Genomic DNA, 27,538 nt, shown 5'->3' on the forward strand with positions numbered 1-27,538 from the left:
GTAAAACAGTCATGGGAAAAGTATAAAACTTGGTTTTTACCCAGCATATACTTTAGAACTAAGCATCTTTCAGGCACTGTACGTCTCTTGTGATGCCTAAAATATTTTATTTTATCCAGTTGTTGCTTGATATATCTGGTTGAGGGAGCCCCTAAAATTGAATAGGATAAACTTTAATTCAACAATGGCCAACAATGGGAAATCTCAGTTTGCAAAAATCTTACAATGTATTTATACTTCATTATGAAATAAGGTATCATATTTGTATTCAGTTGTTGCTATTGAATGAAGACATCCACTTAAACATGCTTACTTTTCATCTACTTTCTATTACTTACTATTAAAAAAATGGTACAGAAATGGGACCTGTTATCCAGAATGCTTGGGACCTGGGGTTTTCCAGATTTGGATCTTTTATGCTATAAAATCATGTGAACATTAAATAACCCCAATAGGCGGTTTTGCTTCCAGTAAGCATTAATTATATCTTAGTTTGTTTCAAATAGAAGGTTATTTCACATTATTACAGAGAAAAAGGAAAACCACTTTTATAAAATCTGGATTATTTGGAAAAAATGGAGTCTATGGGAGTCTTTCTGTGAATTTGGAGCTTTCTGGATAACAAGTTTCTGAATAACAGATCCCATACCTGTACCACACTAGTTCCATGTATGGGTGTTATAATAACTGTAGAGAATGTTGTGTCTCTTTTTCCTTTCGATATTTAAGGGGGTCATGGTATAAACCTACCTTAACTCCATGGTGAAGTGGCACACATAATTAGAATCATTGTACATTAACTAATTTTAATTGTATTAAAACTGAATCTGGTTTGTAAATGTACACTGTCACAATTAAAATGGAATTATAAAAAAGGAAGACTGAAACTGAACAGATATTAAAGCTTGAATGTGTTTGTTTGTTTAAAAAGTTAGTGCACACATTCCTATGTACAGCATTTCATAAATCTTAGTATTTATTAATATCATCACCCAGTGTATTCTTGTTGTCTGTGTTTCATAAGCATCACAGTAATTTAAAAACAACATGTTTTTTATGCACATAGATTTTTTGAATTATTTGAACGTTATGATGGTTACAAGACAGGGAAACTGAAACTGAAGAAACCAGAACAGTTGCAGGTATGTTTCATGCTGCAATTAATAGTGCTGTATGTAATGGCCTATTAGATGCTGTGTAAGACAGATGTCTCTTGTTTCCTTTATTAAACAAGTGAAAAACATCAGAAAAAGAAGGCTTTTGATTGATACACTTTTCACAGTAGTTCTGTCAATGCTTTGCTGCTCATAATTGCTGAGGATGAGACACTGATATAATGACTGTAAGGGGCTGATTCACTAAGGGTCGAATATCGAGGGTTAATTAACCCTCGATATTCGACTAGGAATTAAAATCCTTCGACTTCGAATATCGAAGTCGAAGGATTTAGCGCAAATACTGCGATCGTACGATCGAAGGATTATTCCTTCGATCAAACGATAAAATCCTTCGAATCGTACGATTCGAAGGATTTTAATCCAACGATCAAGGAATATCCTTCGATCAAAAAAACTTAGGAAAGCCTATGGGGACCTTCCCCATAGGCTAACATTGACTTCGGTAGCTTTTAGCTGCCGAAGTAGGGGGTCGAAGTTTTTTTTAAAGAGACAGTACTTCGACTATCGAATGGTCGAATAGTCGAACGATTTTTAGTTTGAATCCTTCGATTCAAAGTCGTAGTTGATGGTCGAAGTAGCCCAAAAAATACTTCGAAATTCGAAGTTTTTTTACTTCGAATCCTTTAGTGAATTGGCCCCTAAGTGTACACGCAAGACAGACTTGAGGTTAGAGAGAGAGATAGAGAGTGCAAACTATGATTGAATGTGTTAGTAGCAAGTACTCTACTATATTACTGAACTGTTGTGGATCAGATAGTTAGGTTAATTTGCTACCACACATGCATGTTTCTAGAAATATATTTGTAGCCATGGTATCAGGAACAGTGCATTCCTCATTCAGACTCATTTCGAATGCTGGTATTGCTATTTTGTAACTTAAGGGCACATTTACCAAAATTTCCAGCAGTTGAAATTTTCCACAGTGACAAACCACTTGCCATGAAAGTTTTTTTTTTAAAGCACTGACACATTTATCACAGCATTATATTGATGATAGAAGGAACACATTGGGGGGAATTCACAAAAGCGGTGGTATTGAGACTAAATAAAAATGGAAATAAAAATGTCGGATTTCCCACCAAATTCACAAACCTCTATATCCACTTTTGTGAACAAACAGTTTTTTTTAGGTTGTGCCTTTCACACAACATTTTATCGACATTTTTCTTGAATTTGTCTTTAGCTCTTACTAAACCTTTCAGCCAGCCATCAAATTGGAATTATCTTAAGTCAAATGTCTATGTGCTGCTAAAACTAAAAAATTGCCTGGGAGGCTTTACATTTCCTTTAGATAATACATTCACTCCAGTGGCGGAACTACCGGGGGAGCAGGGGGTGCGAGCGGGCCAGGGCCCACCCCCCCCTCAGGGCCCCCTGGCAGCCCGTGCGCCACTGACAAATGCGGCCGTACGGAGGGGGCGGGGCCCGGCTGCGCGTCACGCACCATGGCCCGCCCCCCTCTAATGACACTACTGATTCACTCAAATTGCTAATATTGCCTCATTCATTAAGCTAAAACTAGTAAAACTACACAAGTTTTGTTAAAAACTTTTTACATATAAAATTTGTATAAAATATACTTTTTTTGTTTAATCGGTGTTTACTTTTTTGTTTTACACATATAGGGTTAGACAGAAACGTGTACCCTGACTATAACATGCTAATCCCTATTAATATGCTAATAACTCCTCAATGGGGCACCTACAAGAGGTGTGAAGATTGGCAGAACCAAAGCAGAGCATGTTATCTTAGAATTGATCTGACATATGGGCAAGAGTTACACTGAACTTTACTCCATTTTTAAAATGTCGGGAGAAAATAACGTTTAAAATATCGTTTTGGCGCCATTTTTATGTAGTTTAAAAGACAAATTCATAAAGTGTCTGTAAACTGTCTTTCTTTCACTATAAAATGAAAAGTGGGGTTTGAGTCAGAATGTTCTATGGATGTCTGTCGGTTCATTGATCCAGCATGTTTAGAAATCGTAGGATTTCATTGCTTAAAATCATATCCGCCCGTGTATAGTGCAATTGCAGATAAGCAAGCAAAAAGGAGACAAAGTTGAACCTAAAGCTGCCCATAGACACACAGATAAAGTCATATGAAACAAAGGTTTGTACTTTATTCAGACCATGTGTGGATCGTCTCGACATTTTTCATACCATGGCAATCAGATGTTTAGTTGATCGAACAGGTTAGAAAGTTTCTTTATGATAATGATAATATCTCTGCATGTATTGCAATATCAACGGGTGACTGTTACTGCTATTTGTTGGACATAACTTTCTCTCGATTGCTGTCTGTCAATTCATAGCCAGAACATTGTGTGATTTGTTCTTTTTACTACTTTATTTAATCTGAATGGCTAGTGGAAGGTCGGAAGATTACAATGGACGATCGTTTGTTTTATATAAGGATAAATCTGCACGTCTATGGCCAACATACAGTAGACATAGAATACATAAGATTTAAAAAGGGCACAGACTAGATAAAGAGAACAAAATACAGATCTCTGAATATCAATATTTACTTCATATTAAAAAGTAATTTAAAACATTTAATTCTCCTTTAATGTTGTTCACTTAAACAGGAGGTGCTGGACATTGCTCGATTGCTGCTAGCAGAGTTAGGAATGCACAATGACTGTGAAATAGAAGAACAAAAATCCAAACTTGAACAACTCAAAACTGTTCTGGAAATGTAAGTTGGAATTCAGTAAAAAAGTTCATGTAGTAACCAGCCTGGTGGACTCAAAGCCCCAAATAAACTGAGAGGTTTTTTTTTTAACTCAAAAGGTCAATAAATATTTACATTTATTTTCTACCCTGAAATCCATCCCAGGCTGATCTCATGCATGTAAGTGCATACACAACATGGGGAGGCTGGGAGTGCCAGCTTTTAAACTTTTAAAAGTGGTGATGGCCTTAGGGTCCCAGTCTACATTATGCGCCATATTTTTGTGTACCTTGCACGCTAATAGGTAAGACATGTTAACAAAAGTATTTATTTTATTTATCAGGTATGGACATTTCTCTGGCATTAACAGAAAGGTGCAATTGACATATCTGCCCCATGGGCAGCCAAAAACATCCAGTGAGGATGATGGTAAGGGTTAGAAAGCTTTTATATGTATTCCCCATGATATAAATGAAAAATGTACATTTCTGCTATAATGTTATAATGTTAATGATGTTTCCGAAAAGTCTTCTAGAGCCTGCAGTGTTTCTCTTAGCAACATAATAAATACGACCCTATGTTGGATGCATTACAAACTGAATAAAACGTAGCTTAATATTTGTAGCTCATAAATGTGCAGTTGGTCTTAAGTCATGTGCACCACAGTTCATTCAAATATTGCTATATTGGAGGGAAAGGAACAATTTGAATTAGCTGTTGCTTGCCTTTTAAACAGGGAGGGAAAATGTCTCCAGGCTGCCATATTTGTATGTTTATTGATGACACTGAAGTTGTTAATATAAGTTGTTAATATAAGTTTCCACCCCACAGGTGCTCGAAAGGATTCACCTTTGCTTTTATTAGTACTGAAATGGGGTGGTGAACTGACCCAAGCTGGAAGAGTACAGGCCGAAGAGCTTGGTCGAGCATTTCGTTGTATGTACCCTGGTGGACAAGGTTGGCAGCTTTTTAAAGTGTAACTTTTTAAACTTTGACTGATATTTATAGGGGCCGTTCACCTTAAAAATACCTTTTGGTATGATGTAGACAGCAGTATTCAATTTGAAATGAGTCTTCATTTTTAATTTTTTTTAAATTAATATTTCATTATTTAAGTTGTTTTTGTTCCACAGCTCTCTGACTTTGAATTTTAACTGCTGTTGAGTTGCAAGGGCTTATGCTTCCAACCAGGTAGCAGTTTGGCAGTCAGAATGAAAGATCAGTGAGATATGGGCAATAAAGAAATATAAGCAATTGCAGAAAACAGAAAAATGCTTAATGCTAACTTTTGTTTTGGGGTCAATGACCATGACAACCACATAGCACGTTAAGGTTCAGGCTGTTACCAAGTAGAATAGGAATGCTCATTGATCCAAACATAACAAATAAATTATGAAAACCAGCTGAAAAGCTGCTTAGAATAGGTCCATGTAAAACATACTAAAAGTTAATGTACTGTAAATGTGAGCATTCCCTTTAATATCATTTCATTTTTTTTTTCTTCAGGTATGGGATCTGTTATCCAGAAACCTGTTATCTAGAAAGCTCTGAATTACGTCCATCTCCCATAGATTCCATTTTAATGAACTATTTCTAATTTTTGTTATAATTAAACAGTACCTTGTACTTGATCCTTACTAAAATATAATAATCCTTTTTGGATGTAAAATAATCATATTGGGTTTATTTAACGTTTAAATGCTTTTTTTTTTAGTAGACTTAAAAGATGGTCATTCAAATTACAGAAAGACCCCTTGAAAACCTCAAGTTCCACTCATTCTGGATAACAGGTCCTATACCTGTATATGAATTGCAGCACACCGATGAATTTTTTACCTGTTTGTAACTGCTTTAGGCTTGTACAGTTTTTCTTTTTTTTTCAGCGAGCATGCTTGGATGAATTCATGCTTACATTTGTATTTGGCAACCATTACTCACTGTCAGATTTTCTTTTTAGGTCACCATTTTTCTCAGGGTATCTCTGAATGTGACACTTTTTTTTTGCTGAAACTAGTGATATCATCTGGCAATAAGCGTCAGAGGTTTCACTGATGTTTATAACTCATTAATAAGTATTCCTCTGTCCTTTCTCTGTTGTATCAACTATTTTAGTGGATGGTAACATCCCGGCTTTGGGCTGTAGCTCCCCTATAGACTGCGGTAAGAGCCAAGAATGCCAGTGTGATCTGCACAATCCCCATACATGCATCTGGGGAACTCTTTCCTATTATTGCACTAAACAACATTTCAGGAAACTAATGTCTTCTTGGATTGAAGTTTTTCTGTTCTTAACCTTCCTCTCTAACCCAGAGCTATCCAACACATGACTTGTGATATTTCAGGAACCCAGCACCTATTTGCACAAATAGGTTTTACATGCAGATGACTGAAAAAGTTGGATAGCACTGCTCTAACTGGTTATGGGGTAGATTCTATGTTAAATATATACCAACAGGTTAGACAAAGCATGTTCTCTGAAATGTAGGCTATTACTGGTGGAATTTACTGTGCGTATAGAAAATTAGCTCATTGTTTTAAAATGTATCCTTTCCTTATGAAGTCTGAAACTTAAAATCTATGAAATGATTTATTCATTCCTTATTTCATAGCCCATAATGCCCATCTTCCAATTAAATTTATTCAGGTATGGGATCAGTTATCCGGAAACCAGCTCTCCAGAAAGTTCCACATTATGGAAAGGCCTCTCCCATAGACTCCATTTTATTTAAAAAAAATCCACATTTTTAAAATGATTTCCATTTTCTCTGGATATGTATTTCCTTTTTCTCTCTAATAATTGGAGCATGATCCCAACTAAGATCTAATTGATCCTTATTGGAAGCAAAAACAGCCTATTCAGTTTATTAAATGTTTACATGATTTTCTAGCAGTCTTAATGTCTGAAGATGCAAATTACAGAAAGATCTATTATCCAGAAAATCGATGTCTCAGGCATTCTGGATTCCAGGTTCCATACCTGTAGTTGAATGATATTGCTTTTATATGTCATGCAAATGTTGCCTGTATGGATGTGTGGCACATTCCTTAGGTCACACTGCCTTTCACTCATCAAGAAATCTGATCAACCAAGGAACCACACAGTTTTTAAAAAGTGCTTCTAAAAAAATTTTTTGCCCACACAGTCAAGAAGAAATTTGAGGGAACATTGCTTGTAGGTGATGGTCTCTCAGCAGTTCACAGATCCAGTATTCCATATGGTTAGCCACCTCCCAAAGGGATTTGGTATTTTATAAGGTTTTGATGTAGTTGTATCCCTTAATGGTATTTTGAACATGTGCTCACTTTATTATTATCAAGTATTTAGAGATCGCCAACATATTGTGCAGCACTTTTATTTACAGTGTATCCAACCAATACCTTCTTGTAATCTTAACCAAACCGAGACACCTCAATCCTCAATTCGTACGATCAGATCTTTGCGTCTATGGCCAGTTTAAGAGACAGAGCTGTAAACCAGGAACTAGTGTTCTGTTATGTTAGACATCCAGTCACTCCAGCCTCTATAGATTACATTTTTGCCTAACTATTAGAAACATTTATTATTATAAATATTTATCCAGTTTTTATTTTTACACTGAACTGTTCCTTTAAGAATTGTCTTTCCCATGACAATGCCTGAACAAACCTTCTTTGTGTGGCACCAGGTGTCTCTACTATTATTAAATAGTGATATTACATTTCTGCCACTTCATGGAAACTCAAGATTGTTATTTTGTATCCAAAAACTGGTGTCCAGTGTTTTTTCTTTCTTTCTTTTTCCCTTCAAATGATATCTTTACATTCATTATTGTTTGGCTCTTATTAGTAAACCAGGTTGAATTCTTTGCTATGACAAAACTTATTTAATAAATAACTGGGCTTGTACTGTATCTAAAATTGGTCACTTAACTTGTACATTGTAGGAGATTACGCTGGGTTCCCTGGCTGTGGATTGCTTCGCTTGCATAGCACATATCGCCATGATCTGAAAATTTATGCATCCGACGAAGGACGAGTGCAAATGACAGCTGCAGCTTTTGCAAAGGTATTTCTTTTAAATTAAAAAATGTGTCCTTTCAGTATATCATTTTATATTTGTGTTATGAGTGTGTCTGTACCTCTCTCCAGGCCCGGATTTGTGGAGAGGCCACCAAGGCCCGGGCCTAGGGTGGCAGGATTTTAGGGGGGTGGCTTGCTGCCCAACCACACCCACATTGGTTCAGAAACACTAGGACATATGATCATTTTTTAAATTTCCTGTGTACCAATCCCCATTGCTCAAGTCCCGATGATGAAAATTTTAGCGAATAAAAGGGAGGGGACGGGGCGACAAACGACAGCGGGCCTAGGGGCACCTGCTATTTAAATCCGGCCCTGCCTCTCTCTCGTTAGACCCATGACTGCATGTTTTTTTCCCTAGGAATTCCATGTTTTCTCCACACTGCAAAAACATACAAGCTGGGTATCTTACTCCAGAGGACTGAGTTTCTAGTTTGTGATATGTGAATGTGATAGGAACCAGACGTGAATGAAGAACCATCACTGTAAAGATTACACTATTCAGTGCTCTTTCTAAGCATAAAGGATAATACATAAATATGTGCTGGTTAAGTGCCATCAATATTACACATATTTATAGGACAGTTGTACTTTTGAAGATTTATTTTATGTAAGCAGCAAAGAACAGTTTTTAACTGTAGCGGAAAGTGTCTAGTAATGTGAAGCTAGATGTCAAGATGTGCTTTAAATAGCATTGTCTATGCCTTCCTCAGATCTAGTTACTGATAGGGTGTATTAAAGCAAGGGCATCATCAAAATCTGGAAAAGACTTGAATTATAAATTAGTTTGCAATATCTTTTGCTCCATCTTTATATTGCTACACCACTGGGAGTTCATTTCAGGAAGTCCAGCACAACTGGAAATTTTGCAGACCTAAAAAAAATTTTTTTATTATCACATTAAGGTCTATTACATTAACAGCCAATTAACATGTCTAGGGGATTTTGGAATGCTGGAGGAAACCCACGCAGACATGGGGAGAGAAAAAAACCCCAAAAACCCCAAAAAACAGATTTCTTTCATATAGTGCCCTTATAGGACGTGTTTTGAATGTATTCTTCTACCTTTGCCAAAGTGTTCAAATATTTTTAAATATAGTGAGTAGCTCAAGAGAAGTAGCTTCAAATCTGAATATCTGAAAGATATGTCAAGAAAAGGAAAATCTTTTTACAGGAAAACACTTTCAAAGCTATATACTTTTCATGTACATATTATTTGTATAAATAAAACTGGAATTGTACTGGCAATGCCAATAATACTTTAATAACATATTTGTCTAAAAGCATACTTTAGCAATAGCAATACAGGTATGGGATCCATTATCCATAAACCCATTATCAAGAAAGCTCTGAATTACGGTCATCTCTCATAGACTCATCGTTATCATAATAATCATTATATTCAAATAATCCAAATGTTTAAAAATTATTATTTTTTCTCTGAAATAATAAAACAGTACCTTGTACTTGATCCAAACTAAGATATTAATCCTTACTGGACGCAAAACCAGCTTATTGGGTTTATTTAATGTTTACATGGTTTCTATTAGACTTAAGGTATGAAGATCCAAATTACAGAAAGACCCGTTATCCGGAAAGCCCCAGGTCCCAAGCATTCTGAATAACATTTAGCATTATCCAGCATTCTGGATAACAGGTCCCATACCTGTACCAGTCTGAGACTCTGGAAACCTTAAAGGAAAACTATACCCCCAAAATGAATACTAAAGCAACAGAGAGTTTATATCAAATTGAATGACATATTAAAGAATCTTACCAAACTGGAATATATATTTACATAAATATTGCCCTTTTACATCTCTTGCCTTGAACCACCATTTCGTGACTCTATCTGTGCTGCCTCAGAGATCACCTGACCAGAAATACTACAACACTAACTGTAACAGGAAGAAGTGAGGAAGTAAAAGGCAGAACTCTGTCTGTTAATTGGCTCATGTGACCTTACATGTGGTTTGTATGTGTGCACAGTGAATCTTATGATCTCAGGTGGCGGCCCTGATTTTTTAAAATGGCAATTTTCTATTTATGATTACCCAATGGCACATACTACTAAAAAAGTTTATTATTATGATAATGGTTCATTTACATGAAGCAGGGTTTTACACATGAGCTGTTTTACTCAGTATTTTTTAATGGAGACCTACATTGTTTGGGGGGTATAGTTTTCCTTTAACTAGACAATTTAAGGGGAATATTTTATTATTTACATAGTGCATGTTTGTTGATATATGAGCCCATGTTTTAGCTCCACTAGGATACCTCTGTTGTTATTGTGAAAAAATATATTCTGATATATATTATACTGCAGTGCCTCCTACATTTGTCAGCGGAATTAAATAATTGTAGCCAAAGAGAGTCTTTACCAGTAGCCAAGATAATCTATATTGCTAAATGCACGCTGTGGTATAGCTGATGCTTTACCTATAGGAGAAAAAACATAATAGTTAAGAGAAAGCAACTGAACAACTAATAAGGTTATTTAAAATAACATGCAGTTTGATGTGATTTGGTAGTCATATACAAATTCTAAATGCTGAAAAATAAAGTTTCAGTGGTTTCTCACATATCCAGGGACTTCTGGCGCTAGAAGGAGAGCTTACACCAATTCTCGTACAGATGGTTAAAAGTGCAAATATGAATGGACTCCTAGACAGTGATAGTGACTCCCTTAGCAGTTGTCAGCAAAAAGTAAAGGCCCGTTTGCATGAAATCATGCAGAAGGATAAGGAGTTATCTGAGGAAGACCAGGAAAAGGTAATTCTACTTTGAGTTTACACTCTAAAAATGTCTCATTGGTATTTGCTATAACACGTTTGAGGATAAAATAAAAAGCTGGTCAACCTTATTCCATGCCTTAGAGTTAGACCATGTAATTTCTGTACCCAAGTTGGTTTGTGGACTGGGTCCTGTTATGACACATTACTGAATTTGGCCTTTAGGCCTCAAGCTGAAAAGCCTTTTCTTGTCTTTAGAGTTAGTTTTTGAAGCACCAACTTTTACTTACTGAAATTATTCAGTATAAAAATAAAACTAGGTAATTAGATAGGCTGCGCAAAATAAAAACATTTTTCATTATAGTTAGTTAGCCAAAAATATAATGTATAAAGGCTGGAGTGACTGGATTATATCATATATTATATTTGACTAACTAACTATATTAATAGTTTTACACTGAACTGTTCCTTGAAGCTTAATGACCAATGGGTCGCTTTGTCGCCCTCAGGAAATGCAGAAGACGGCATTTTCCTCTGGTTACACCAGATGTAAAGTCATAGCCTATGAGACTATCTATTAGAACAATATGAAACACCTTAGGCTGCCACTATTTTTGGAACTACATAAATCTACATCCTCTGCCTGTGATGGGCTGTTCATTGAGTGCCTGCTCAAACACACACACATGTTTTATGTGGTTTTGCAAATTTTTCCTGTCCACATTTTGCATCAAGATCAGCTGCTTTATTTCAGCTTGTAAGGCGTCCTGGCCGTCCTCCGCGCGTCCAAGATGGCGGCGCTCAGAAGTGGCCATGCGGCCGTCAGACGCCAGTCTGACGCCGGCGTTTTCGCGCAGCTTAATTATGCTGGCGCATTAACGCTGGTGCAAAAACCCACCTATTTAAGGACGCCAGAAGGTTCTCTCAGCGCCTGAGTATAGATTCTTCTATCTAGAGTTCCTGGGTGTCTTCTAAATATTGATTCTTGATTCTCGACCTTGCCTGAAACCTCAACCTTGATTCTTCGCTGCCTGGACCGACCTTTGCCTGAAACCTCGACCATGATATCTTGCTGCCTGGACAACCTTTGCCTGAACTGACGATTCTTCTGCCTAATCCATTGTACCGCGAACTGTGTTTGCCTAATTGCTTCCTCCTTGGTCCGCACTCCAAATTGTGCCTACGGGCCCTGACACAGCTTGGGCTTCTGCTACACTCAATATTCTATAAAGAAATTTTATTATTTTGTCTTAAATAAGATGTAGAAATGCCAAAAGCAGCAAAGGAAGGATTTTCAAGAAAATGAGTTGTACCCTAAATTGTTTTTCTTTTGGGTAATCATTGGAAGAAAGGCCCATATTGGCCCTTAGGTGACATCAGGGTGCTTAATAAAAGTAAGCATATCCACCAGGCCCAGATTTGTGGCAAGGCCACAAAGGCCCGGGCCTAGGGAGGCAGAAATTCAGGGGTGGCTGGCCGCCTAGTTATCGTCACTGGACATGCGCGGGAGATTTGCAAGTCTTCCGCACACCAGTCTCCAGGACAGCATGAAGTAGAGGGAGACTGCGAAGGGGAGGGGGGTGGGACAGGAAGCGGAAGGAAGCAGACGAAACGGGGCGTGGTGACAAGCAAAGCCTGCCTAGGGGCGCCCAGTAAGTAAATCCGGGCTTGGTATCCGCTATCTTCATCTTTGTAGATTTAATGTTTATAAGATTACACCCATTAAGGTTTTTTATTTAGTATTAGCCAATTTGAAGACAGAAATTAGCAAAAAAAAAGTCATTCTTGGATAAAGTTATGATCACCTGCAACTATTTATAATAACTTTTCTACTTTCTTATTTTCAGCTGGCTCCTACAAACAGCACATCTATAGTAAACTCCATGGAGTGTATTAAAAATCCTGTAAAAACATGTGACAGCGTGTATTCCCTCATTGAAAATCTTACTTCTCAGATTCGGAAACGCCTGGAAGACCCCAAATCTGCTGGTGAATATTGATAAACCATTGCCCTTGTTTCTTTATTAGATGACGAGTAGGTATGCTATAAGGAAAACTTACATATTATTTCTTAATAGCACCACTAGTAATAATTAGATTACCAGAGCACAGATAATCTTATAATGCTTATCATTTGCTCTGTCCTATTTAAGTGACTGTCTAGGAGGTTTTACATAGATAATGTTGTCAAGAGAATTTCTCTCATGTTAGTAATGTCACTTTAAAATACAGGTAAGCATTACTTATACTGTCATTCCCCTTTTTTAGGAGATAACTAGGTCAATGCAGAAAAAAACACATGGTTTCTATTAACTTTTATATATTATTACTAATATTTTTCTAAAGTGAAATTAAAAAAGATGCATAAGCTTTGCTCATTTTATCTGGGTTTACAAGTGAAATCCTTGAAATTGTATTGTTGTTTTTTTTTAAAGATCTGCAACTGTACCACAGTGAGACCTTAGAAATGATGCTACAACGGTGGAGCAAGTTGGAGAGAGATTTTCGCATGAAGAATGGGCGTTATGATATCAGCAAAATCTCAGATATCTATGATTGTGTTAAATATGATGTTCAGCACAACAGCTCTCTGAAACTGGAAGGGACAGATGAACTTTTCAAGATTTCAAAATCACTTGCAGATATTATAATTCCACAGGTAGATTTGTATTGCTCAACTGAAAAATTTGCGAATATCCCACGAAATTCCTGAACCGGCGTCTATTTTTTTTGACGCCAGCTAATTTTAGCTGGCGAATTTTCACGGCAGAATTTATTTGTGAATCGCGGGAATTCACAGTGAATTCCCGCCTTGTGAATAAATTTGCCCATCACTAGTAGTCTTATAGTGCAAGGACAGATTCAATTTGCTGGGTGTTCTTTCCATACAGATAAGCTAGATATTTAGTGAATTTATCTCTACACTACCCTTTTTTCCATACATTAAGGGGAAATTAAAATGTTGTGGGTTTGATGCACTTTCATGACTTTTATGGGCACATTTACTTATCTCGATTAAAGGATTAGAAGGAAAAATACTTCGAATTTCGAAGTATTTTTTTGGCTACTTCGACCATCGAATTGGCTACTTCCACCCTCGACTTCTACTTCGAATCGAACATTTCAAACTAAAAATCGTTCGACTATTTGACCATTCGATAGTCGAAGTACTGTCTCTTTAAAAAAAAATTTGACCACCTACTTCGCCACCTAAAACCTACCGAGCACCAATGTTAGCCTATGGGGAAGGTCCCCATAGGCTTTCCTAGCAATTTGTGATTGAAGGAAAATCGTTCGATCGATGAATTAAAATCCTTTGATTCGATATTCGAAGTCGAAGGATTAAACTTCGATGGTCGAATATCGAGGGTTAATTAAGGGCTGGTTGTTGTGTACTGGAACAATTGAATTTACCTGCATTTGAGCCCTATTCAAACCAATTAACTATTTGCATTGTATAACTATTAGTAGACTGATCAAACTAATTGTTTATCATCTAAAAATTATGAAAATCTAGTTGACTTTTGTCCAAATTTGGCCTATGTAGCTGGTACTAGTGACACCCAACGTAGATTCTACGTTTTTGCAAGGAAAGACTATTTTGCTGCATGCATGCAACAAATTCCTGCTAGGCAAAAGGTTAAGCGGATATGTATTTGTTGTAGCGTTATTTTTTAACCCCTGCAACCTGTTTTTTCATTTGTGGTTTAGTCCTGATATTCTTGTGTCCTTTTTTTAAACACTGCAACCAGTTATTTTATTGATGTGTTGTCCTGACAGATATATTTATGGTTATAGGAATATGGGATAAATAAGGAGGAAAAACTGGAGATTGCCGTGGGATATTGTCTTCCTCTGATTGAGAAGATTCAACTGGACCTACAGAGAACACACGAGGATGAATCTGTTAACAAACTGCACCCCCTGTAAGATTCAACTAATTTTTTTGTTTAAATGATCACATAGTGATTCTGAATGTATCGTTATCTACACTAAAGTAATTCTTATACAGGTACATGTATATGAAAAAAGGAATGAACATTGTTGCACACAGTTTGTCTCAGCAATTTGCATGCACAGTAAAATGCAGTTGAAGCACAGAAAACCCTCTTTCTGACTCCATGCTACAGAACAATACATACCTCCCAACTATCCAGTTTTTCGCGGTACAGTCCTGATTTTGACAGCTTAACCCGCATTACTGAAATGTCCCGACTTTCTCTTTGATCTCCTGCACTTAACAGCCAGAAAATGATACAAAGTTTATAACTTAATTTGCATTAGACAGAGAGCCCAGAATAATTGGCAAATGCACTTGGATACTTTTGTAACAATTTAAGATAAGCAAATAAGCAATTGTAACAATTTAAGATAAACAGGTCCCTTGGGGAAACTGTGACTTGCAGCTTAAAGGGCAATTCACCTTCATTAGCAAAACTGTAATAACACAGAAAAACCACAGAAATGTGTTCAAACTTTCATAACCTGCCAAATTTTGTAAAATGAACATGATAATTAGGGGGTGTGGCTACAAAATGGGCATGGTCAGAAAATTGCTGCACGCGTCCCTCATTTTATTTAAAAAATGTTGGGAGGTATGCAACTAAGAGGGAGGTCATTAGGCATTTAGATCCATTATTGATAACTTTTTATGACTTTCTGGCAAAACCTGAAAGTATTACAGGTATAGCAAATCACTGTAGTAAATGCCATTTAGTCATTTGTTTTACATAGTAACATAGGTTGAAAAAAAGACACCTCCATCAAGTTCAATCTTTTGACTTTTTTTTTTAACCTGCCTAACTGCCAGTTTCATGTGTTATCTCCTTTGTGCTGTGTTTTCTTTTAATACAGAGACCAACAATTCTAATGAATATTATTTTTTCTTGCATTAGCTATTCTAGAGGGGTATTATCTCCTGGACGCCATGTGAGAACACGGTTATATTTTACCAGTGAAAGTCATGTACACTCTTTATTAAGTACATTTCGCTATGGAGGACTCTTGGATGTAAGTCATATTGTGTCATCTTTTTTTGCATGTCAACACAAGGGTAGTCAGTTTTTGTCTTATTTGCCTGCTTTTGTTGCTCAGAAACCTGTTGTATTGATAAATAATATATTTATTCACATTTATACACTGATTTTTAAATTAGAATAAAAACACAGCACCTGAAAAAAAAATTCCATCTTCAGTCAAGTACATTAAAGCAACATAACATTAAGGCTTCAGTTTCCATTTGGCCAGCATCTCTGTATTTGAATTCTGCAAAAAGTGCTGGGATTTTACAGAATCTTAAAACTAACCCTGGGTATGTACAGTACATGATGCTATTTAGCCATAGCAACTCTCTCTTATTGCATGCGAAGGCAAAGTGCTTCTGTCTTACAAGTGCCAGTGAAAGAGCAGCTAAGTACCTGTAGCATGGTTTCTATAACTACTTGTTGTAGATAAAGAACTGCTACTGGTCGTCTTTTTGGAGAGACTTTTTTTTCTGGTGCTCATTCTATGGTATTGTTTTATATTGATATTGATCTGTGCTGCTTTGTGTTGTCTGGCAAGACAATAATTCAGGAACATTTTTCAAGAAGAGCATGTCTGTAATATATTTTAGGAATCCAAGGATCAACAGTGGAATAGAGCAATGGATTACTTAAGTGCTGTTTCTGAACTGAACTATATGACTCAGATTGTGATTATGCTTTATGAGGACAATAACAAGGTAAGAGCCTACTGGAAGTATCTGGCTTTGTATAGTTTGTATCACCGCAGTTCATAATATAACCCAGATGTTTCCTTTTTTGTCTGATCGCTCAGATGTAAATGACTGGCCTTTTATATCTGTGTGTAAACACCAAGCAGTGGGTATGTGAGCTTTTAAGGTGAAAAAACAAGGAAGACAGACTAAGCTGCAGCTTTCTCAAGTTCATACATGTCTTCATGGCCTGGAAATGAATATCAGTTTATAGATTTCCTTCATGGTTATGTTTCAGGATGCATCCTCAGAAGAACGGTTTCATGTGGAGCTGCATTTCAGTCCTGGAGTTAAGGGCTGTGAGAAAGACCAAAATGCCCCCCTGGGGTTTGGATTTCGTCCTGCATCAGCAGAAGTAAGAGTGGAGCCTGTCTTCAAAATGAGCATGTTAGATTTACTGTGATATGTGTCAATAACATTTTGGCATGTTACTCAAAGTAATATTGATTGCTGCGTTGTTCCTACATAAACACATGTATATATAAAATAAATTTTAATAGATCTGCATGGTATTTATTTATGGAGTGTGTTCACAGCCTGCAGAGCCAATTGTTTCCTGATATTTTTTTCCTATTGTTTCTCTGAAACTCTTGCTGTACCTCCTGAGGCTCTGAATAGTGGCTTCTAGTACTACTGCGTTCCTTGTGGCATTTTATTGTATAGACATCGTACTTAAAGCAACAGTAACACCAAAAAATTTTGTTTTAAATTAATGAAAATATCATGTACTGTTGAAAACACTACTATAGTTTATAATAAGCTGCTGTGTAGCAATGGCGGAAGTTGAAAAAATGCTATCGGTTAAATAGTGGATAACAGATATCACCATTATGTTCTACAGAGCTTACCTACTTTCTGCTGTGTAACCTGAACCTTTTCTCCTTTGAATGGCTGCCCCCATTGCTACACAGCAGCTTATTTATATAAACAATATTAGTGTTTCTGACGCAAACACAGCAGTTTTATCAGTGCAGGGCAACACTGCATTATATTACTTTAAAACACTTTCATTTTTTGATTCTACTGCTGTTTAAGTTAATAGTACGTTAAGTTAATAGTACCATCAAGTAGCCACCAGAGGGGAATATGGTATATAAAGTATAAATATGATTTGTCTTTCTATAAACAGTAAACAATCTGCTTGAATGGTATTGAAATGGCAGAAAGACAAACAGGAGAAAAGAGCATGCACTTTAGGAAGGAGAAGAACATGCACTGTAGGAAAAAGGTTAATAAAGGAGAGAATGGAAAGGGAAATAAAATTAAGATGATGATAGGCAGAAGAGGGAAAAGAGAGAAGCAAAAGAAACATTGAAAATTAGGGAGGACTTGAGAAAAGGGTAAGGCTAAAAGGACAATGGGATGTCCAAAGAGAAAGGAGAGAAGGCAGAACAAATTTCAAGAGGAAGGGGCAAGAGAAAAAGAAAAAAGGAAAATGCAGACCATGAAAAGAGGAGAGAAATAGAGGGAAGGAAAGAGGAGAAAGACAAAGTACAGTGGAAAAAAAGTGTAAGAAGAGAATAAATAAATGGAAAAATTATGGCATGAAGAGTGAAGTTGAGTGCAGCCAAGATGCACCTTTTGTTTATCTCATTATTGAAAAGGGTGGGGAGAATATATAATTTGGGAAACCATAACAGATGATAAAAAAATAAGGATGACACGCATTCCAAATCCTTAGATTTGCATAAATATTTGTATTGGGGGGCTCAAGGCTGATTGACTTCATGACTATAAAATAATTGATGAGAAAAAGTTTACTACTGAATTATCACAGCAGAATATATGGAATCTACTCTGTTCCACTGCAGTTTACATAGCAGATAAATGTTCCTTATTCATGTTAGATGAGCATAAAGCATGGTGAGATGGCAATCATTGGAAGGGACACTTTGTGTATTATTATATTTTACACATCCCATGCACATCATCTATGAAAAATCACTTTCTTTTACTGATAGATGTTTACATTTGTATTTTTGTTTGAACTGTAGAATGAAGATAAGAAGACTGATCAGGGGAGTTTAGAAGACTTATCCAAAGTGAAAGGAAATGATGAAGTGGACAGATCTATTCTAATGTCCTCTTTAACACCAGAGCCGCTGCGCAAATCACCACTAACTCGATCCAAGAAAACTGGGTCAATGGAGGTAAACGCTGTATATTAACCTACAAAACATTATGTGATTACTGCTGCTTACCATTCTGCGGAAGTAATTATTGACCTAAAGAATAAATATGCTCTCATAATAAGACCATTGCCACTTATGTTTGTGGAGGTGTTAGTTCCATTGTTCCCATGGCATCTTGTGTCCTTTTCTTAATAAATGACATGCCAATACAGGTAGTGATTAGTGATGGGCGAATAAATTCGGCTGGCCCGAATTCACTGCGAATTTAGACGTTTTGGCGGCGGCGAATAGATTTACGAAACACGTGAAAATTAGCTGGCGATAATTTTTTTTTGAAAAGTCGTTTGTGTCAAAATCTCTGTGTGTCAACACTTTTCGGCCGCCAATTGACTTTAACGCCGGCATCAAAATTGATGCAATCCACTTTTCAGACGCGCGTCCAAAGATGTGAGTTACACAAGTTTTTTGAGAATTTTTCGTCGTTTTGTGGATTTTTCTGCAAATTCGCTAATTTTTCGGCGAAAGGGGACAAATTTGCCCATCACTAGTAGTGATGCTTGTTGCACCATTGTCCCAGAAGTGATGCCATTGGCACTTAGAAAACCTTAAAACCGCAAACTGTGTAAGGTATACCAATATGGACTCTAATTTATGCTGGCATTGGTAAATCACATGCAAGTTGCAGCACACTAGTTTCCTTGAGCCTACAGACTGGAATTCTGTCACACAGTGCTAGTGTGTGATTAAAAACATGCTGATTTGTGGTGACATTTAGGTTGTTCTGTAATAATTACCTTTGCCCAGGCTCAATAACCAATAGCAACCAATCAGAAGGTATGACTTACTGATCACCTGTGTAGGAGCAAACATCTTATTGGCTGATATGGGTTACTCCTACTTGGCAAACTTACTCCATTTTTCTACATATGGGGGGTTAGAACTTTGCAAATAGCACAAATATATTAAATACATTTTTGTAGGAAATACACTTCTGAATCTGTTGATATGCATAATTCTCCCAATGTACCTTTTGTGGTTGTGGCCAAATTAAAACGTTATATACTATATTTTTCCCTGAACTTTAGTTGATGGCTTTTGTAATGAGATTGTACAACTGTTTTCCTTCTAAGACGTCTCCCATGCTGATCTCTATTCTTTAATAAACTCTGCTGATGGCTTCATCAACAGCAGAACTTATGCAATTACATTTTAGTTCTCAGTAGCAGATTTTACATGCTTTTGGGGTGGCTTCATCAAAGACTTTTCTTTGTTATCCGGATAATGCCATTTTTTTCACCAAACAATTTTCTTGCTAGCAGCATTTTGAAGAGATTTGACTTTGACCCTCCCCTTGCTTTTTATGAGTAAACTATCTTGGCCCAATTTCAAATCACTGCTCAGTGGATAAGTACTTAGGCCATAAACTAATATGAATAACTGATTTCCTAGGTGACCCCACGTTAAACTTAATTCTGTTTGAATGTTTTACAAATATAAATAAATCCAATATTAAGAACATTCCATATTATCCAATTACTTTGAAACAGCTTGTGGGGTTTATAAAATCAGAACACATAAAAACACTTGTCTGTAATTGGTATCACTGCACCTGGTCTTACCATTGCCAGTCCATCATTTGGCTCACCAGGTGCAGCTGCAGTGTTTCACCTCTGATGCACTGCATTGCTTGCACAAATGCACTTGTTGGAGTACATTAGTAATGTGTGGACGAGGTAAAATATCCCATGAGCCCTTCATCAGATGTTTTACAGTGCTGATAAGTACATTAGCATGAACATAGCCTGAAACATATTATATTGAACCTAACAAGTAATTTTATCATATGATTTTTGACTTTGCAATTGAATAATAGAAACCTAAAGGTATGTCCAAGAATTGAGAATTTTAGTTAAAAGTATCCTTCAGCCTTGAATCCTTTTTGTACTAAAAGATCAGCACATAGACTCATTGCACTTTTTTGTCTTATGCCTCTAGTGTAAAACAATACAAATGATTATGCATATTACAGTTTACAACACAGAGTCTAGGCTAACACAAAAGGAATATTTTGGAATTTATTTGAAACACTGTAGGGGGTGTATTTATTATAACTTTTCTTATTTTTACTTAAAAAAAACATTTGACCAAACTCCCAACCACAAATGCCCTTAATTTACTAATAAATCCAAGCAAAAAAAGTATGTGTGGGAAAAGTTGCTACAAAACCGTGCGTCAATTAGAATAGTGTGACTTTTTGACGGTCCAAAACCACCCATTTCTTGGATTGTTGCAAAAAAACATCGGCAAAATGTCCAAAATCCTCGAAGATCATGATGGCAAGAAACATCTTCCTGTTGTAAAAAGGACATCTGCCATTGACTTGTCAAAGCTTTGTCACATAATAAATCCTAATCCTGATTTTTTTGCAACAAAAAGCCTGGCCAAAAAAATTTGACCTCTAATAAATGTGCCCCTAGACGTCTGAATTGCTTTTATGTTCTTTCTTTGAGAGCAGTCTCTTGATGTTCTGTTACAGCTTACCTTAACTCTACCAGCTACCAACTTACTGTCTTTCAGATCATCCGCTTTCCGTCTACATTTAGCTTATTTTTATTTTCTTCACAGCTTCCTTTCATAAGAGTTAGAATTGTCATGACTTAGCTTCTCGTGGCTTTGCGTTTTGTAGAGCATTCATTCAAGTGAAATGAGTGCATGAGATGCTTCTTCCTCAATGATAAATAGGCATACACAAAGCTCACCTCTACCATTGACTAAAATATAGTGTTTTTTTAATTACGTGCTGCACACTTGTTATAGCAGTGCTGCTTATCTATCTGCTTTTTTGTTTGTTTTTCCAATATCCTCATTGGTCATATTCCTAGAAGCGATCTGATTCTGCATATAATTCAGTAAACATAATTGTAAGAAGAGGTCAAATGCAGATTAATGCGGCAAAATTCTGGGTGCTTTTTATTAACACACTACATTTTTCGAGCAACGCTCTTTTTCACACATTATGCTTTTTGTGCCTCAGAGGATAGAACTGTAGGCTAATGTAAAAAAAAGTCATCAAAAGTTATTTCATCATGTAATTTTTAGATTATAAAAGAAATCTACGTAAAAAAGCAAGGTTTTGGGCAGGAAAATATTTAAATATATCAAAAAAACGTTTGCCTCCAAATTAGAGAATGAAGCAAAAAATCATATATAGACTCCTTCAAGTTATAGAGAGTTGGTCAGTTACAGTTATGGAGGGATGTCTGGGAATAAAACAATATGACTATTATCAGTAATAAAAATAGGTAGATTAGGATTAGCTGGAATAATAATGACACTGAATATCTAGGAAGAATTAAACCTGTCTGATAATTTTTGGAGAAACAAAAGTTAAATCCTGTGTTCCTTTGTTTTTGTTACCATTGTAACCAGACTTCTTCTGTTTCTCAATTAGTCTCTTTCTAAAACTCTGATCACCTGTCCATTCACATTAAATACATCTCATGAATGCCAGTGCCAAATGTTATGTTAAATCCGAACTTGAAGGGCAAAGTGATGTGTATGTCTAAGCAGAACAGTCAAGCACATACCACCAGATGCCACTGTAAAAGCAGAGTGTTTTAAGCTTATATATTACTATTACACAGTCGCTGTCCTTCTAAATGCCAGCATGTCTCATGATCTAGTGTCAACCAGTTTTATCACTTAAACACTGATGAAGCATCAGCTTTAATAGGTATGCTATTTTATCATCATTCATATTCCCCATCATCTTGTCTGTCGTCCATTTATATGAGAGAAATGTTCTTTCTCACCTATACTGGATAGATGGAAATGGAAATGCTCTGACGACAAAGAAAAGTAAGGTGACAGTTTATGATCAATTTATCTTATCCAAGGTTCTGTTCATGTACATTTTTAGCAAGTGTAAGGATTGCCTCTACTTCCATGGAATAGATCTGAGTTGCACTGCACCCTTTTCATTGTAAGTGTATGTTTTGGGTGATATTAGTATGAGGGTCCACCAGAGATGCAAACTTGCTAACTAGCTTTGAACGGACAACTATTACAGGAAAAGGTCATGCCCTTTTATCCTGAAGGTGCTAAAGATCATATTGAAATCACAGTGCACACATTACATGAAATATGGGGTGCTTTCTTGTAAAAATTAAAATAATCTAATTATACTTTAATCACACACACATATATATATATACTACTTGTTGGACCTGTCTGACAAAATCTCCATAGTGAGAGTGTTTACCATACTATATTGTGAGAGTTATACCATATTACATTTTCTGCTATACTTCTGCTATATACTGTGTTTAACAACCTAAACTGTTGCTATTGACTATGAAACTGCGATCAGCGTAGCTTAGCAAACAGAATAATGTAGCATCTTCACACCATCATATTCCTTTGAGAGTTCACATAGAAACTTTGGAATTACCAGCTTGTAGCACTTAAATCTATTATCCAGTAAGTGGTAAATATGACTTACTAACTGAAGCTAATACCATAAATAAGACCTCATCCATAGAGCTTGCAAATGGCCATACTTTTGCAACCCATCAGTTAACTAGGTGAGAGTTTTTTTTATCCATTATTTTTCAAGCCCCACATTTAAGTCATTTTCATTTATTCACATCAAACCCTGCCCCAGTGAACGCTACAAACATATTAAAAAATGTACCATGGTTCTGCCAGAAAATCTGTTCCTGCTTAATATGTCCTCCTGAGGACAGGGCCATTTGATATCACTATATTAATTTTCTTGCACTAGCAAGTTGTGTTATTTTTCAGAGTCAGCTGAATATCAACTACTGCTATAATGATTTGGAGTAAAACCTAGGAAATTCTGAAGCCAAATTTCTATTAGTGAAATCAAGCAAGTTGGATGAATCTGTAGTCTACGAGCATTGATCCTCATTTTTGCATTTGCTTCTTGAACATTTATATTAAATTTAAAGGTGACCTGTCACCCAGACATTAAAAAGTTGTATAATAAAAGTCCTCAGCAAATTGAAGACATGAAACCCAAACTCATTTGTTATTTAAACATACATACCTGTTATAATTTCATTTAAAAAGCTCAGCTGTCAGTCATTATTTTGCCTTCTCCAACTCTATGGCTCACACGCAGCAATTACTTTCACTTTTCATTTCTGCACTTCCTTGATGTCACTGGCCTCCTTACATTCTCACTGTCTATAATAGTGTAGCCTGGGCATAGGCATACATTCGATTTTGATATGATGTAAAGCTTGTTTTGGTAACAATTTTTACAAAATGGTGCCTCCCTAAACATTTATTTCTGGATTCAAAATGACTATAGGAAACAAGATTTAAATAATTTATATAGCGTAAGTAAAGTTTATTTTGCTTGTAATAAAACAGGATTTGGAATTATTTGTAAGGGTGACAGTCCGTGATGTAGGCAGTATATGCCTTTTTTGAGTAAATTTACTGCCTTCCTCGAATCATTCTCACCTTAGAGTTCTGCAGCTCATCCTCGTATATTTTATCATTGCATAATAACGTCTCTTAAAATAGGATGTGTTTAAATTAAAATAAAGCATTGCTGTTAGAAACTATGCTCTTCATACTGAATCTCACTGCATCTTAACAGTTCGAGATATAATTTTCTCTAAATGTACATGTAGAGAAGATGGTACCCCCATCTTCATTGCTTTTTGAGAAGATCATTACCTTCCCTATGTTTTATGAAATTTATATCAGAGAAGTGTCTAAGACACAATATTCTGACTCATGGAGGTTTGGATAATACCAATGTAAGTTCCTTATGTCTCTAGAAACAGAGATCTCACGATGATGAGATGATGTACCAAATCAATTAAAATGTTGTTACCTTCACTTTTTACCTTGCAAAAATAATTGAATATGATATTGTTATGGACGTTTATTTCGGAATTAATAGAAAAGAGATAGTTTGATGTACTGAAGACAATTGGTTTTAGCAAGCTTTAGTGATATTTCCATAATAAAAACAGATTCATAAAATTGTTTGCTCAATCAGGTGTAAGTGGACTGAAATCTTCCTGTCCATGGATTTGATTGCAGGTCATGAATGCCAAAAGCACAGGCAATAGAGGGCGCCGGAGAAGAAGATCGGGAGAGCCCATTCACTCCCCATGTGCCATCACTCTGCAGTCCAAGGCCATGTCCACCACTAACCTGGCATCCTGGCAACAGGTGTCTCCTTTTTTATATTTAGTTTCCCATTAGCCATCCTTCTTCTTCTCACATCTTCTCATATATCTTTCTTCTTTAACTGAAAATTTACAGCCATGTACATTGTACAATTGATTGAATGTAGTCGGGCTGTTAAATTGTCTGGTTTTGTAGAAGAGACTGCAGTCAGCTTCCTTGTTGCCCTGTGTCCTTCAAACATTCATCATAGGACTTGAAACTGGTTTAAACCTTTACATTCAATGTTAATTCAATCATTGCAACATAAAAACATCACCATAGGTACAAACTAAATGAAGCCAGGGCAGACTGAATGCACAATTTTAGTATTTTTGTCTATTTTAGGCAAAATGTATATATAAAAGCCACTCCTGGCCACACACCCTCACCTGATTCATGCTTGCGAAGCTACGTGTGCGCATCAAGTTGAAGGTGAGCTATCGCGAAAATGAAACTTTTATATAAACTTCATCATACTGAAATAAGAAACTTACTAAATACAATCAAGTAAATATTATGCATGGTTTCTGAAATAATCAAGTTTATCTTCACTATCCCACATCTGTTTCTCTTCATTCTGTCTTCATGCAGCAGTTGGGTGTCAGATATTCATTCGCAGTTAGATCCAATATATCTGATAGGGGGGTTTCCTTTCCGAACAGATGTATTAGAGCTCATTCAAATGACTGATTCCAGTACAAACAAAATCTAACAAAATAACTGCTTTTCGCACAAATCCTGCATATAGTGAGACAGGATTTCTGGTGATTTTAATAGAGTGAGCTCTAATACATCATCTAGGCAAAAGGAGCCCCCCTATAAGATATATAAGATCTAAATGTCTATTTGACACCAAACTCTTGCATAAAGACAGAATGAAGAGAAACAGATGCTAAGAGAGGAATAGTGAAGAAAAACTTGGTTATTTCAGAAACGGTACAGAATTTTTAATTGATTGTATTTAGAAAGCTTCTTACTTCAGTATGCTGTAACGTATATTAAATATTCATTTTCTTGATAGTTCCCCTTTAAAGGAAAGGAGTAGCAGGGAAGGGGGTATTTTAATACTATAGAGGAAGCATACCCCTGCGATCTGGCCCCCCCCTGCGACCATGGATTCTGCTTCCTCTATATGCTTCCTTGATAAGAAAATTCACCTAGTTGGGCAGTAATGATTGTATTCAAAGTAAAAGCACAGTATACCACTACAACATTAGTTATATTAGGAAAAGCTATGGTTTTTGTAATTTCTTGTACTAAAGGGATACTGTCATGGGAAAAAACATTTTTTCAAAATGAATCAGTTAATAGTGCTGCTCCAGCAGAATTCTGCACTGAAATCCATTTCTCAAAAGAGCAAACAGATTTTTTTATATTCAATTTTGAAATTTGACATGGGGCTAGACATATTGTCAATTTCCCAGCTGCCCCAAGTCATGTGACTTGTGCTCTGATAAACTTCAATCACTCGTTACTGCTGTACTGCAAGTGATATCACCCCCTCCCTTTGCCCCCCAGCAGCCAAACAAAAGAACAATGGGAAGGTAACCAGATAACAGCTCCCTAACACAGGATAACAGCTGCCTGGTAGATCTAAGAACAGCACTTAATAGTAAAAACCCATGTCCCACTGAGACACATTCAGTTAAATTAAGAAGGAAAAACAGCAGCCTGCCAGAAAGCATTTCTCTCCTAAAGTGCAGACACAAGTCACATGACATGGGGCAGCTGGGAAATTGACAAAATGTCTAGCCCCATGTCACATTTCAAAATTGAATATAAAAAAATCTGTTTGCTCTTTTGAGAAATGGATTTCAGTGCAGCGTTCTGCTGGAGCAGCACTAATTACTGATTCATTTTGAAAAAAAAATGTTTTCCCATGACATCCCTTAAGTAGGACAGAACCTAAAATTGTCACACATAGTCAAAACATATCAAAAGTCTCCTGATAAGTGAGACTCCTTATAGTGAGCTGCTTTGTCTACAAAAGCTTCAATCAAGAAGATTATATATACTATACTTTGTCCCATTATTTCATTTTTTACATTTCTCTTTAAAAGCCATTGTAAGTCTTTTCTTTGATTAGACTTTCAATTTGCTATTCAGGGAGTGGTTTCAGTCAGTCGAATGCAAAATTTTGGCATCCCTTGACAAGTAAATGAAAAAGCAGTGTACAACTACTATAGTAATCGGTGTGGTAAAAATAAACAACATATTTGCAAATGCACAGTTACATTGTATTTTACAAGCTTTAATTCATGGGAAGAAAGAAATTATGAGCAAAAGTTTGAACACCCTTCCACTCAACTGAACGGGGATCTAAAAATGAAGCTAACTGATGCCTAACAAGCAGGGGGAGGCTGATAATGTTTGAGGAACTTTGAACAACTGGTTGTCAGGATGATAAAGTAGTTGTTGGCCTATTGAATTTGCTGCCTGTATCCCTTAAACAGAGGAATTCAAGATACCCGTACTAGTAATAATAGACTGTCCTTCATTCATTTCCTTATGTATTGGAATGTAGAAGTTTCTATTTTGCGTACTGTCTGGGAATAATTATTTTAGGTATGGATTTTTAAAGATTTTTTTCAATGTAATTGCAACGTTTTGTTTGGTATTGTAGAATCACCTAACTTGAGCAATGATTTTAGAGATGTTAAGGTGACGATACAAGGGCCAAGCATGCACGGTATCTGAACAATTGGCCCCCCAAATTTAGCAAATTAATACCATACAAGGGGCTATTCATGTTTATAGACACCTTTAGTATTCTTCCATTTGTGTGCGGTCTAA

The 27,538-nt window shown here is 36.3% G+C and overlaps 1 protein-coding gene across 8 annotated transcripts in view; it reads left to right on the forward strand.

The window, feature by feature from the left end:
• The window catches only part of ppip5k1.S (diphosphoinositol pentakisphosphate kinase 1 S homeolog), a 77,534-nt gene that overhangs the window by 17,238 nt on the left and 32,758 nt on the right, over positions 1–27,538 (forward strand). For 4 of the 8 annotated variants that reach the window (XM_041588265.1, XM_018255363.2, XM_018255365.2 and 1 more), the window contains exons 12-24: positions 1,067–1,142; positions 3,769–3,878; positions 4,198–4,283; positions 4,686–4,811; positions 7,778–7,899; positions 10,506–10,688; positions 12,496–12,637; positions 13,084–13,307; positions 14,447–14,574; positions 15,544–15,658; positions 16,263–16,370; positions 16,642–16,758; positions 18,398–18,553. In XM_041588265.1, coding sequence (XP_041444199.1) covers positions 1,067–1,142; positions 3,769–3,878; positions 4,198–4,283; positions 4,686–4,811; positions 7,778–7,899; positions 10,506–10,688; positions 12,496–12,637; positions 13,084–13,307; positions 14,447–14,574; positions 15,544–15,658; positions 16,263–16,370; positions 16,642–16,758; positions 18,398–18,553 — 1,693 coding nt within the window. Of the gene's footprint in view, positions 1–1,066; positions 1,143–3,768; positions 3,879–4,197; positions 4,290–4,685; positions 4,812–7,777; positions 7,900–10,505; positions 10,689–12,495; positions 12,638–13,083; positions 13,308–14,446; positions 14,575–15,543; positions 15,659–16,262; positions 16,371–16,641; positions 16,759–18,397; positions 18,554–24,616; positions 24,749–27,538 lie in introns of all 8 variants that reach the window. The other 4 variants (XM_018255357.2, XM_018255359.2, XM_041588267.1 and 1 more) reach the window with 2 other exon arrangements.

This window comes from Xenopus laevis, chromosome 3S, assembly GCF_017654675.1.
Source record: "Xenopus laevis strain J_2021 chromosome 3S, Xenopus_laevis_v10.1, whole genome shotgun sequence".
NCBI lineage: Eukaryota > Metazoa > Chordata > Amphibia > Anura > Pipidae > Xenopus > Xenopus laevis.